Source organism: Drosophila rhopaloa, unplaced genomic scaffold (assembly GCF_018152115.1).
Source record: "Drosophila rhopaloa isolate 14029-0021.01 unplaced genomic scaffold, ASM1815211v1 contig_3, whole genome shotgun sequence".
Lineage (NCBI taxonomy): Eukaryota > Metazoa > Arthropoda > Insecta > Diptera > Drosophilidae > Drosophila > Drosophila rhopaloa.
In genome coordinates this window covers 17,847,479-17,859,814 of record NW_025335123.1, presented here as the reverse complement: position 1 = coordinate 17,859,814, position 12,336 = coordinate 17,847,479, and the positions used below count along the sequence as shown (strand labels likewise).

Here is a 12,336-nt window from a genome sequence, read left to right as displayed (position 1 = left end):
GAAGTAGCTAAAAACCGTTTGAAGCTCCTCTTCAAACAGTGACTCACTTAGAGCCCAGGTACTAATTTGAGTTGGGGCATTAGTTTTGCGTAAGGGCCACAAAGTCACAGAGAAAGAGTCGCAGGCGTGCCAAATTGATATTATCAGTAATGAATAATAATGCCCAATAAGCGAGACAGCTGATAATGACGATGTCGGCGGATGCGACGGCCCATTACATAAACGAAAGCACATTGCACCGCCGCTCCAGCTTATTAGTGTTAATTGTTGGCGACGACACTTTTATTTCCATTTTCATTTTCATTTCCATTTTGCCTTATTTCACCGCTCGCCTTTGAATCGTCGAACTTGGCAAGTGTCTGGTCTGTCCCCCTTAACGCTTAACGAGATTGCAGTTCGTTTGTCCGCCGGCCATTGGCTGAGTCTGGGCCAGACATTATGCAATAGTAGGGGCCCTAAGGCGATTGGGACCGGTACCCAAAATAGCCACCGAAATACGCCGCGATCCAAATGATATGATGCTTGAAAAGACCAAAAATATTTATATTTCTGCTAACATAAAGCCATACAAATGGTTCAACAAACATAATCATTAAATACAAATTAGATCGTTAAAGATGGAAACTTAGATCGGACTTAATCATTTCTTCCCACCATTATGGCTTAAAAACTAAAATTGTAATTCGTATTCTCTGCATTTAAATTATACAATTATCAAAGCAAGACCTAATTTCTTTTACACCATGATCATTGAAATCATAAGTTTATGATAAAAATATTGCAATTTCCATGAAAGGTGCTAAATGTTTAAACTACAAAAATATAAGTGTATAAAAAATATTTCAGTAGAGAGACAAATTGGTGAGAGGGAATAAAATTGTTTAAGGCTTTAAAAAAAGTATTAAACGGTAGCTAATTTTTTGCTGCACAATATACTCATAATTTAAATAAAAAGACCCACTTCTGGTGCCCAAGCGAATTGGTTTATTCACTCATTGATGCCAGTGAAAAGGACAAATTGGGGAAAGGATGAAGTGGAGCGGGGATTGAACGGGTGACAAAGCCCCCACTGACAGTCGCAGATGCGACAATTGGATCGATAAATCAGTCTTGTTTATGGCAACAGCAGCGGCCATAACCGTAACTCCCGACGGCAATGGTTTCCAGTTCGAAAATCGCTGGGAGTTTGTCCATGAGGCCATGACCTGCCCCAAGTGCTTTGCGTAACAACAACAACAAGAACAACAAACGCGGTAGGGAGTGTGGAGTTTTGTTGTTTTTGGCTTTCCCAGCCAGTCACGATCGCCGCAATTTTCTTGTCACTGTCAACCAAAAAAGAAAAAAAAAAACGTTCGGCACACGCAACAAAGCAAAGCGGCAGCAGCAACTGCAACAGCAACTGCTGCAGACACAGCAGCAACATCGGCTTAAAAGACAAATAAACAAAGCGGCGGCCACAGTAAAAACTCCAATAACACGAACAGCAGCACTAACAGTAACAGAAACAGTAACAACAACAGCAAAAACAATGTTGCAGCAGCAACAACAGCAACTGACGATTTGCCGCTGCTGATAAGAAATAAATTGTTGTAGTCTTGATGGGGAATAGAGAATACTCTGACTCTAAATGAACCTTATTTTGTTTATAAATATAAACATTCTAAATATAAAACTAAGCAATTAAAGTATATCATAATTATATTTTATTTTAGTTTATTTTGTTTGACTTTTGTTGATCCTTTTACGACTTTTCTTCAAATGTAAAAGTAAAACTAAAATGCGAAAAATATAAGTGTTATAAAAATTAGATAAACTAATTAAAAATATGCAAAATAGTTAAGTAATCAATGTAAAAGGTAACTTCAAAAGACAGTTACTTAAAGTCCTAGAGTAAGAACGAATGGCCAAAACTACCTATTTATTGGTGGTACCCCAATTTGGGGTAGTGCACAAAATGGTTTGCTCGCAAAAACAGCAAACTGCCGCAACGAGCGACAATTTAACGAGGTTGCTGCTGCCGTTGGATGTTGCTGTTGCTGCTGTTTGGTGTTGCTGCTGCTGTCGTGGCTCCCAGCAGCAACATTTTGGCCTCAGCCGCAGTCGCAGTCGCAGTCGCCGTCGCTGTTGCTGCCACTGCCGCTGCCGCTGCCAACTTCTTCGCCGGCGGTTTCCATTTCATTTTTAAGCTAACGCTCGTCGTGTTCAGCGTTTTAATATTTAATTGTCGTCGATCGCGAGCGGTTGTCATTGCTCCAGAGCCACTGAAATAGTGGAATTGCCATTTGAATTGCCACGGCTATACCGTTACCGTTGATCGTGAAGTGATCCGGAAATTTCTCAAGATAATCACAAAATACTTGAGTCGCGAACCGCATTTTTTGTTCAGTGATCTTCTGCCTTTTTTGTTCAGTGTGTGTTTGTGGAGCTCGTCCATCTGTGGCCATGATTCCCTGGATCGGTTTAAGTTTGGCCCTCGTGCTGATCGTCTGCCCCACGGATATATCCTCGCGCAGCTATAGCAACGGCCTGATCTTCTACGAACTGAAGTCCCACCAGCCCTATTTGCCACCCACGGTCAGCGTGTCCCGGGGTCGAAACTTGGCCAGCGTCAAGTACTCGGAGAAGGGCTCCATCTGGTCCACCTTTGGCCAGCCCTGCGAGTGCAGCGGACCCACCTGCGGATGCTGCGCCGGTCTCAAGGTCGATCAGTACCGATTCGACCAGAAAGGTGAGGAAAACCATTCATTTATCGTTTAAGTAAAATTTGGGAAAGGGGCAATTTAAAATCACATTTGTAGTTTCCGTTACCAGGACTAAACTCCATATTTCGTAGGCTGAATTTTATGTGAATTTTTTTTTTAATTTTTATTTTTAATATAAGTTTAAATGATAAGGGGAAAATGTTATCTATGAGAATTTTTAAAAGTAGTTACTATTGACGAACTGAGCCTGAGTCATCTGTCTAAATATACTTTTTGGTAATTATTTTAATTTCATATTTTCAAAGCAAAAATTAAATTAAAGATACAATTTTAAAACACACAAGTTATCTGACTTCTACCTCATGTTCCTTGAATATCAATTTATTTCTTTCTTGTCTGAAATTATTTAGTTTTAATAGGTTAAGGGATGCGCATTGCAAACGACTTGGATTTAAATAATTTATACCTTGGTATAGCTTTGCAATCCCTGTTATTAATTGTGTATCAAAGAGGATATTTGAAAGTGATTTGAAGTTTATTTTTTTCAGTATGCTGTTTAGCCTTAATATCTTAATATGCAGTAATGAGCGCTAGTTTAGTATGCCCCTGCGAAATAACCTGACGGCCATGTGGTTATCCATTGATTAGGATCGCAGCGATCACTTAGCCCGGTCGGAATCGTGGCTCCTGGCCTGCGGGTGGTGGCCATGGCTCTGGCTGGGATTCGGTCTGGATTCCAGTCCGATTTCCTTGGCCAAGAAATCGATCTTGGCCGTGAGTTGGCGGCGCATGCCGGAGACTACAATGCGATCGCTGGTTTCCATTTCCATTTCGCTTCGCTTCGTGACATGCCAGCATTTGCCAATCAAAATGCCACAAATTGTTGGCGCTTCCAGCGGTGGCCACCCCCTCATCCGCCTGGGATCCGCCGACAGTTTGCCACCCGCCACTTTCATTCATTGAATGGAATCGTTTCATTGTTGTGTCTGTCTGTAAATTTTTATTCAGCGTTTTCTTTCCATTTTGCCCCTTACTTGCAGTGTGCGCCAACGTGAGCTTCGTGCCCCGACTGGAGGAGGCCCAACTGGAGGTCTACCTGAACGGCAGACCCTCCTCGAAGTATGGCATCTCGGTGAGGAATCCGGCGCCCTTCTGCATTCCCGTCATGATGGGCGTGCCGATGGCCATGTGCGTCCAAATGACCGATGTCACCCTGATGGGCAACAACCTGAGCATGTGCATGGACTTTGTGGTGCGACTGGCCACCACCGATCTCTTCGAGATGCACTTCCAGTGCATGAAGATGGGCCTGGACGGGCTGCAGTATGTGGACAAGAACGGGCAACCCGTGTTGCCAGTTGGAGCTGGCCAGAGCGACGATCCGGAGGAGTACGAGTATGCGGAGCTGGAGGATCAGCCGGAGGAGTATCCCTCACAGGAGGAGGTCAAGGGGGAGGAGCCAGAGAAGAATTCAGCACTGATCAGCGATCAAATGGAAGAGGATCAAGCATTGGGTTATCCATCTCTAAATCAACCGCTGAATAATCAAGTGCAAAAGACTGAGCCTCAGAAGAATCAGCCACTGATCGATCAACTCATAGTGGATCAATTAAAGCTGGAAGATCAAACAAATGAAGACAAGCCACAGGATTATAAGCCTCTAGGCTATCAACCTCAGAAGAATCAAACTCTGATTGAACCACTAAAGCAAATGGAAAAGGAGGAGGATCAACTAAATGAAGATCAAGGCTATCAACCACTTGGTCAAATCGAACCATTAAATGAGGGCTATCAACCACTGGAGAATCAACCTGAAAATGTACAACCTCCTAACAAGGAGCCTTTGGAAGAGGATCAACCGATGGGCTATCCACCCCAGAATTCCCCAAGCGAAGTGCATCCTTCAGAAGATTATCTTGTCGAGGATCAGCAGAAAGAAGAAGAGGAGGAGAATGATAACGGGTACCAACTGGAAAGTGAAGATCACCAAGAGGACGAGGAAACCGGAGAGATGGAGCCCCTGCCAATCGAAAGTGAAATGCTAATGGCCAGCGATCAGGCAGAAGAAACACCTCTCGAAGAAGTGGCCGAAGAAATGCCAGCAGAAGAGGCGAAAGAGACGGCAATAGGGGCGGAGAAAGAGCAGGAGACACCTGACAATGACAATGGTTATGGCTATGGCGAGAGTGGCCCGAGGCCAAGTCAGGTAATTGAAACAATTACCAATTCAATAAAAGCCACTGAAGCGCCCACAACAACAACTACAACTACAACAAAACTACCGATAACAACTAAAATACCAACAACAACCAAAATACCGACCACAACTAAAATACCAACAACAACCGCGACATTTAACAAGCCAAACATCGTTGTTATTGATGACACAAACAATGGGGAGAAGACAGTAGAAGAAGGGGATGAGAAGACAGGGGAAGAGGCGGAGAAAGAGGAGGAGACAGCCGAAGAAGAGGAGGCAGAAGACGAGGAAGGAGAAGCAGAAGAAGAGACGACAACACTGGCTGTCGAAATGGAAAACGATAGCGATAATGAGATAAACGTGGACGATGATGATGATGAGGTGGAGAAAAAAAACCAGGTGAAGGAACCCCCGAGCCAGGTGGTAAAAGGCGAAAAGGAAAAGGAGGAGGAGGCGGAGGCGGAAGAGGGAGTGAAGAAGGGGGAAAAAGAGTCGGAGAAAGAGCCGGAGAAAGAGGTGAAGACGGGTCATGAAGAAAAGGTCAAGCCAGAGTCCACCGACGACACGGCAGCTGAAGAAGAGGAAGGGGAAGAGGCAGCAGAAGATGATAATGAAGAAGGAGTGGAAGGGGAAGGGGCAGAGGAGGAGGAGGAGGAGGGAGAGGACGATGCCGAGGAGGAAGACGAAGACGAAGTCGAAGAAGAGGCTGCAGAAGAATCCGCCGTAGCAGCAAAACCCGAAGAAAGCGCTGTGAAAATCGATGAAATGCAATATGGCTATGGCTTTGAAAATACATATGCAAATGCAAATGAAAATGAAAAGGCGACGCCGGCAGCGAAGTCGTTGTCCCGACGTCGACGTCTGCGCACCCGCCGCCTGCGCCGCCCCCTGGCACGCCCCCTGAGAAAAATCCATTAACCCCTCCTTAACTTAATTTACTTTAATTCGTAATTCGTAATTGTTAATGAATTGTTAATGCTAAACGTTGAAGCCTGTTAATTAATACGTATTTATTGTATTTATTGAAACCAACTCAAAGCCAAACTCAAGCGAAATAAATGATAATTGTAATTTAACTACGGAAGTTTTTTTTTAACTGATAGTTTTTTCGAAGCTAGTAAAAGAGCGGCCTTTGGGCAATGCCATTGGGAAAATTAACCCAAAGTGAAACTATAGTTGGATTAAGTTGAACTATAGACTGGTTAAAATTAATGGGATAATTTTAGGTATTTCAAACCTAGCAATTTCTACTTAAAATAACCTGAAGCCAAATGAAAATAGCACTTTTCGAAGCAGAAGTTTAAAGCAGCTTGTTATCATTGGTTAGATAACTTTCTTTTTATTTAACACTTTTCAGAATAGTTTGAATTTCCATATCTTTAGTAAGAAGAAAAGTCATTATTTAAATTAAATCAGAAGAAGACATAATTTGTGAGAGAAAGTAATTGGAATTAAATCTATTGTAAGTGGTCTTAGTGGATTTATATTAAATGAATGTGCAAAATTAAAGCGATCATCTTGGCTTTGCTCCATTAGTTGAGTTTCCATTGTGTACCGATTTCGGTTCGTTCCTTGCCAAATTTTGAGTTAGCCAAAATTAGCGAGTCCTCGAAATTACCAGTAAAAGCAAAGCATGTCCTGGTCGAGCGGGCTGAACAGTGGGGGCGTGCGCGTCCTGCTCCCGCAGCTCCGCCCCTGGCAGCGGGTGGAGTGGCGCTCCTGCATCCAGTCGCAGATCTACCGGGACTGGGGCGTCTACTACACCCGCCGCCTGCTGGATCGCACGGCGCTGGAGAGCTTCGGGCGGGCGGTGACCGTCTGCAAGGAGGAGGAGACGGGATGCCCCGGAACACACACCCCCACTTCGGTCTACCCCTCCACCTGCCTCCTGCCCCGCAAGTCTGCCCTAGCCCCCCTTCACAGCTGCTTGGAGGCGGAGGCGGGCGTCTGCCCCGAGGACTACAAGTCCTTGTTCCTGAGGAGTCGCTGCCAGCGCACGCTGGCCCGTCCGGAACTGGCCCTCCTGGACGTCCAGCGGGCACAGCGGGCTATGGAGGTGGTCCGCCACCAGCGGCAGTCCTGCGTCCTGGGTGCCGCCGAGATCATAGCCGAGAAGTGCGAAGCCCTCGTGGACGCCAACGAATTCGAGAGCGCCCTCACCACACTTTACATGGAGGGGCGTCCCTTCAGGGCACAGTTCACCCACGGCCCCTTTGGGTTGATTGAGCAGAAGGTGAGTGCACACTTCCATTTATTAACGAATTACATTTCAATTATTTAAAAAATTACTATCATTTACAATTAATTTACCAGAGAAGTTTTCCATCAAAAAGCATAAGCTTCATAATTTTTAAAGGGGAAAGCTTATTTCGACCATGTATATGTTGCACATCAATTTACACATTTTAAGAACGGATTGATTGTTTTTTTTGTTGTGGTCATAAATCAGTCAATCCCTTTAGCTACCAACAACTTAGAGCCAACTTAAAACCCCTAGAATAAAAGAAAAATATGAATTTTTAAAAATGTTTTAATGCTTGAGTTCTTGTTATTTATAATAATAAAGTTGTATTCACCATTAGGAACAGGTATAATAAATGATTAATGATTACGTTTCCTGTGTTCTGCCTGTAGACCCTCGGCGTTTTCGAGGACACCTTGGGCGAATCGCTGGTACCCTTCATGCAGCAGCACCGTGGCGTCCTTGAGGAGGTCAGCCGCCGGCAGAAGGAGCAGGCCGCCCATGTGCCACGCCTCCTGCGGAAGGAGCTGCGCGACCGGCAGCAGTGCGACGTGCAGAGCGTCCTCGTCAAGGAGCCGGAGCGGTTGACCCCGCTGGAGAGGGCCCATCGGCGGTTGAGCGAACGCCTGTACAACTACAACTGCATGGGCCGCAGCGCCGTCGACGTTGCGCTTCTACGTCGGCTGCGCAGCGACCGCAACTTCCTCGATCCCCTGAGGCTGAGTACCACGCCCCCCGGACGCCAACTGAGCGAGGAGCAGTACACAATTGTCCGGCGGTTCATGGTAAGTCTTGCTAAATTTGTTGGGTCCTAAATTAAATCATTTACAAGAGAAGTTACGTTTCTGAAAAGGCCAGATTACAAAGTAAATATGCTGCCAAAAGATCAGTAAATTTTTATTTATTTATTTATTATTTTATTTATTTATTTATCTTTTGTTATTGAGGTATTTAAAAAGAATAAGTTAAAAAAACGTATGTTACTCCTAATTATTACCATTTATCTTTAAAATAAAATTCCGATGTATTTTAATCTACCCACAAACAAATTTTATTACTTTGTAAAATATTTATTAAAATATTTAAAACATAATTTTGGAATACATTTGAATTGTATGTTATCGTATTTTCCAATGAACCACCACATTCCATAAATTAGAAAATGGTGCATGCCCGGAATCCGCTGTACAACCGGCGGTACGTGAGGCAGCGGCACGGGCGGATTGGGGAGCAGGAGCGGCGGCGGAACCGGGAGATGCACCTGTTCCACGCCCAGTACCAGACACGCCGCGACTGCCTGAAGATGCTGCAAGAGATGCACAGGCGCCGGAGGGAGGGGGATGTGGATAAGCTGTCCGACTACGTGGAGCAGACCATGTCCGACTACTTCGAGGTGAAGACGCATCGCACGCTGCCCTGGAAGTGGGAGTTCCTCAACGACGTCTACAACACGCTGGCCTTGGCCCACTGCGACCGCTGTGCCGTTCCCGCCAACGTCGACTTCCTGGAGCCCTATAACCGACACATACTGTACCTACTCCGGCCAGAGAAGGTGCGAGCCATGACGGTCAGCTTCGGGGGGTCCAACATCTACCTGGAGATCGATCGGGAGGAGGAGCGGCACAGACGTATTAAGTTAGTGAGCTTGACCCACTCCATATATTTTCATTAATCAGTTTTTAAGGTACTTCTGGCAAAAACTCGATTTTTTAAGAGTGTTTTTGTTGTAACTTGGCCAAAATAAGTCGCAAAGCCAAAAGAGTAACTGTTTTATGGAGCTAATGACCTAATCTAACAATCCCTATCACATTCCAACCAAATTTTTTTTTTCTCATTTTTTCGCCTTTTTTATAAGGGGTTACATCATATTTTTTTGGGAAATTGGGTCAAAAAAAAAATTTTCCAGGTTTAAATGCCAGATGATTTGGAATTTAAATACGAGCTCAACGAGGTATGACATTCCATTTTTGGACCATTATTTGTAATGTTATGGCCAAAATACTGATATTTTTATGGTGAAAATTCAGAATTTCTTTTTTTAATGCAAAAACACGTTTTTTTAAGTGTTTTGGCTGTAATTTGGCCAAAATAAGTCGCAAAACCAAAAGAGTAACTGTTTTATGCAGCTAATGACCACAGCTAACAATCTCTATCACTTTCCAACAAAATTTTTTTTTTCCCAATTTCCGCCTTTTTTATAAGGGGTTACATCATATTTTTTTGGGAAATTGGGTCAAAAAAAAAAATTTCCAGGTTTAAATGCCAGATGATTTGGAATTTAAATACGAGCTAAACGAGGTATGACATTCCATTTTTGGACCATTATTTGTAATGTTATGACCAAAATAGTGATATTTTTGGGCGAAAAAGAACGTTTTTTTTTAAATTAGGACTGAACTTATGGCAAAAACATATTTTTTGGTTGAAGCTTAATCGGTTTTTATATTTTTCTCTTGCAGCCAGAAGCTGGAGCACCTGGAGAATCGGCTGCGCCACTCCCGCTACCCAATCGAGCGATCGTACCTGTTTTTCGAGATCGCGCGCTGCCACTTCAAGGAGTCGCGCTTCGACAAGGTCCTGGTGCTGGCCCGAAAGGCCTTCAACGGTGGGTTGATCTTAACCCATTGACGCATCCGTTAACCCCCTTCAACCCCCAGAGGCACGCAAATGCAACTGTTTGGTTTGGCAGTTCAACAGCATATTCCTGGGATGCCAAGTACACGCCGTGCTCAATCGATTCGAGAGGCTAAAGGAATCCCTGGGCAAGGCAAGTCAATTGGCAAGCGATCTAAGGGCCCCCAAGCTGGTGGCCTATATAGCCATCTGCATTAACGTTAACAACTACGAGTTGGCAATACGGCGGTTGCGGCAGTCGGATGTAACAGTTCGAAGATCCCGCAAACGTAGTCCCGCGAGCACAGCAACAATAAGCTCCCAGGCATCTTTTAGCAGTATAGTACCATAATCAAAATATATAAATAACACATAATGTAACTAAGATACTGAGTCAATTGCTCTTAACTCTTCATTACCATTTTGCAATGGAGTAAAAAGTTAAGAGCGACCATCTAAAACTAACACACGAATGTATAATGTAACTAGTTTTTACCATTGGATTTAAATGTTGACTTGTAAATAAATAATAAATAATTTAACCATTGTTTTACTGGCAGTTTGTTTATTTAATTAATAAGTTTTTTGGGCATACATTTTTATACAGAAATAACATTTTCAGTTTGCTTAAATCTACACAAAGTACAAAACTAAACTTTGAAATTTGTAATCCGAACTGAAAATGGGTTAAATGCGAATTCTCCCACGCTGGCACTTCGACACAAAAGTGTTGGATTTTCACAGCATTTAACGTTGGCCCAAAATGTTGCAATAGCTAAATTAGTAAGCGAAGCGCGGCAAAAAATGGTAACAAAAAATGCCCCAGAGAAAGAAATACAAAGAAAGGTAGCCATTAGGGCCGTGAAAAACAATAACCCCCATAATCGGGCGATATTATATAACACTTAAATGCCACTAGCCAAGAGCCACCGAAATTATTTAATTATGTTTTTTTTGTCTACCTTTTTCGGCGGCGATTATATGACAATTATTACAATATTTATTTATGATTTTTAATTGCTTTTATTTTTCACATCAGCCGCAAATGTCTTTTGTTTTGTGTGCCGTCCGTTGGATTTTATTTATTCGGTTAAAACTTTGCATAAGCAGTGCGGCAGGGGCGGGGTTTTTCGAGGGGGCTCCGACTATTACTCTTCATTTGTATGCCAGCGGGAGTGTGGGTGTCCGCTTTTTATTTCGCTTTTTTTGCGGAAAGAAAGTTACCCGACAAAAAAAAAGTGAGATGGATAGGGGGCAGCCGCCAATTAAATGTTTTGCTTTTGCCGCTTTATCGTTTTTGGCAATAGCGCAACAAGCCATGCGAAGTGTCGCCGAAATGCGACCGAAAACAATAAATAAATACAAAACAAGCAAAGTCGAGCAAAAAGCGAGCGACCAGCTGCATTTCAATTGAATTGTCAGGCAGTGCGTTCAAAACTTTGGGAGCGATGGGAGAAATTGCAACTGATGGGGGCATTCTCAAACTATTTAAGAGCCCGTTTGCCCTTTAAAAATATACTCATGCACTTATTAGATTGAATTTAAGCCGCGGGACAAACAGGTTTAATTCAAATTAAGTCTAAAACCAATAAGCAAGGAACTATTTTTAAAATTAACATTATGTTTATGAACTAAAAACAACCGTATAACGGGTAACGAGTTTAAATTTTTTCAAAAGAAAAACTCACAACTAATGGTAAATCAAATTTGGTTAGCCAGGCTGACCTACTTAAAAACATACTTAAACTGTAACAGTTTGAGTAGAACTCGAAGGAAGCATCACGACACAGTGAATATCAAACTGTTTGTAATTAAAAAAATAATAATACAAATGAAATAATTTAATAAAGTTAAGAAAAATTTTGCGTTTCACTAAACTAGGAACGCAAATATATTTAAATTTTATTGTATACCAAGTCATATTGTATTTACAAGTCATATTTCATAAAAGTTTTCATATAAATATTTAATATAGCTATTGGTGTTTTCTTTGCAACTTAATCTTCCTCTTGAAAATACCGGTGAACCAATGCATCCAAAACCGCATTGCTCTTAGCAGTTTGAGCCGCACTTGTTGCTGTGTGACCTGTGACCTGCGCTGCCATCTCGAACCAATTAGCCAGCACTCATACGCCCTGTTGCATGCATAAGCAGCACTCCAAATCAACGCCAAGAGGCGAGAAAGTGTACGGAGCAACGGAAGAGCGACTGAAATATCAACAAATAGAAACAAAAAAGACTAACAATCTGTTTCTGCCACTAAAATTTAAAAATCGTATTATTTAAAGAGATAATTCTGGTGTTAGCCTAAAACTCTTTTCGCATATACGAGTTTTGTATAAGCACAGAAAAAACTGCCATAGTAATTATAAAATTAAAATGATATTAATCTATAATACAATTCCTTATTTTGTTTATCTAACTTATTTATAATGTTAAACTTGAACATATCGATTTAACAATCTAACTATTAATAAATCTTTATCTAGAATATAACTTAAATTTCTCTTATAAACATGAAAGGAATTCTAAATTTGTAAACAATTCTAAATGTTTTTTCCGAAATGGTTATTCTCTCA

At 42.4% G+C, this 12,336-nt stretch overlaps 2 protein-coding genes across 2 annotated transcripts; both read left to right on the top strand.

Annotated features, from left to right (window-relative positions):
• Positions 1–2,221: 2,221 nt before the first annotated feature.
• On the top strand, positions 2,222–5,978 carry LOC108045191 (spore wall protein 2). Its single transcript, XM_017124419.1, has 2 exons — positions 2,222–2,728; positions 3,743–5,978. Exons 1-2 carry the CDS (start codon positions 2,443–2,445, stop codon positions 5,818–5,820), a joined length of 2,364 nt encoding a protein of 787 aa, XP_016979908.1. The 5' UTR covers positions 2,222–2,442; the 3' UTR covers positions 5,821–5,978.
• Positions 5,979–6,468: 490 nt separating this feature from the next.
• On the top strand, positions 6,469–10,204 carry LOC108045198 (outer dynein arm-docking complex subunit 4). Its single transcript, XM_017124427.1, has 5 exons — positions 6,469–7,135; positions 7,537–7,929; positions 8,304–8,779; positions 9,604–9,749; positions 9,802–10,204. The coding sequence occupies exons 1-5, from the start codon at positions 6,536–6,538 to the stop codon at positions 10,107–10,109; spliced, it is 1,923 nt and encodes a 640-aa protein (XP_016979916.1). The 5' UTR covers positions 6,469–6,535; the 3' UTR covers positions 10,110–10,204.
• Positions 10,205–12,336: the final 2,132 nt, after the last annotated feature.

Excerpts from the sequence above, each read along its gene's own strand:
- LOC108045191 (XM_017124419.1), top strand. The coding sequence starts at position 2,443 with ATGATTCCCTGGATCGGTTTAAGTTTGGCCCTCGTGCTGATCGTCTGC. Across the intron at positions 2,729-3,742 it reads GTACCGATTCGACCAGAAAG|TGTGCGCCAACGTGAGCTTC; the intron begins GTGAGGAAAACC and ends CCTTACTTGCAG.
- LOC108045198 (XM_017124427.1), top strand. The coding sequence starts at position 6,536 with ATGTCCTGGTCGAGCGGGCTGAACAGTGGGGGCGTGCGCGTCCTGCTC. Across the intron at positions 7,136-7,536 it reads TTGGGTTGATTGAGCAGAAG|ACCCTCGGCGTTTTCGAGGA; the intron begins GTGAGTGCACAC and ends TTCTGCCTGTAG. Across the intron at positions 7,930-8,303 it reads CAATTGTCCGGCGGTTCATG|AAAATGGTGCATGCCCGGAA; the intron begins GTAAGTCTTGCT and ends TCCATAAATTAG.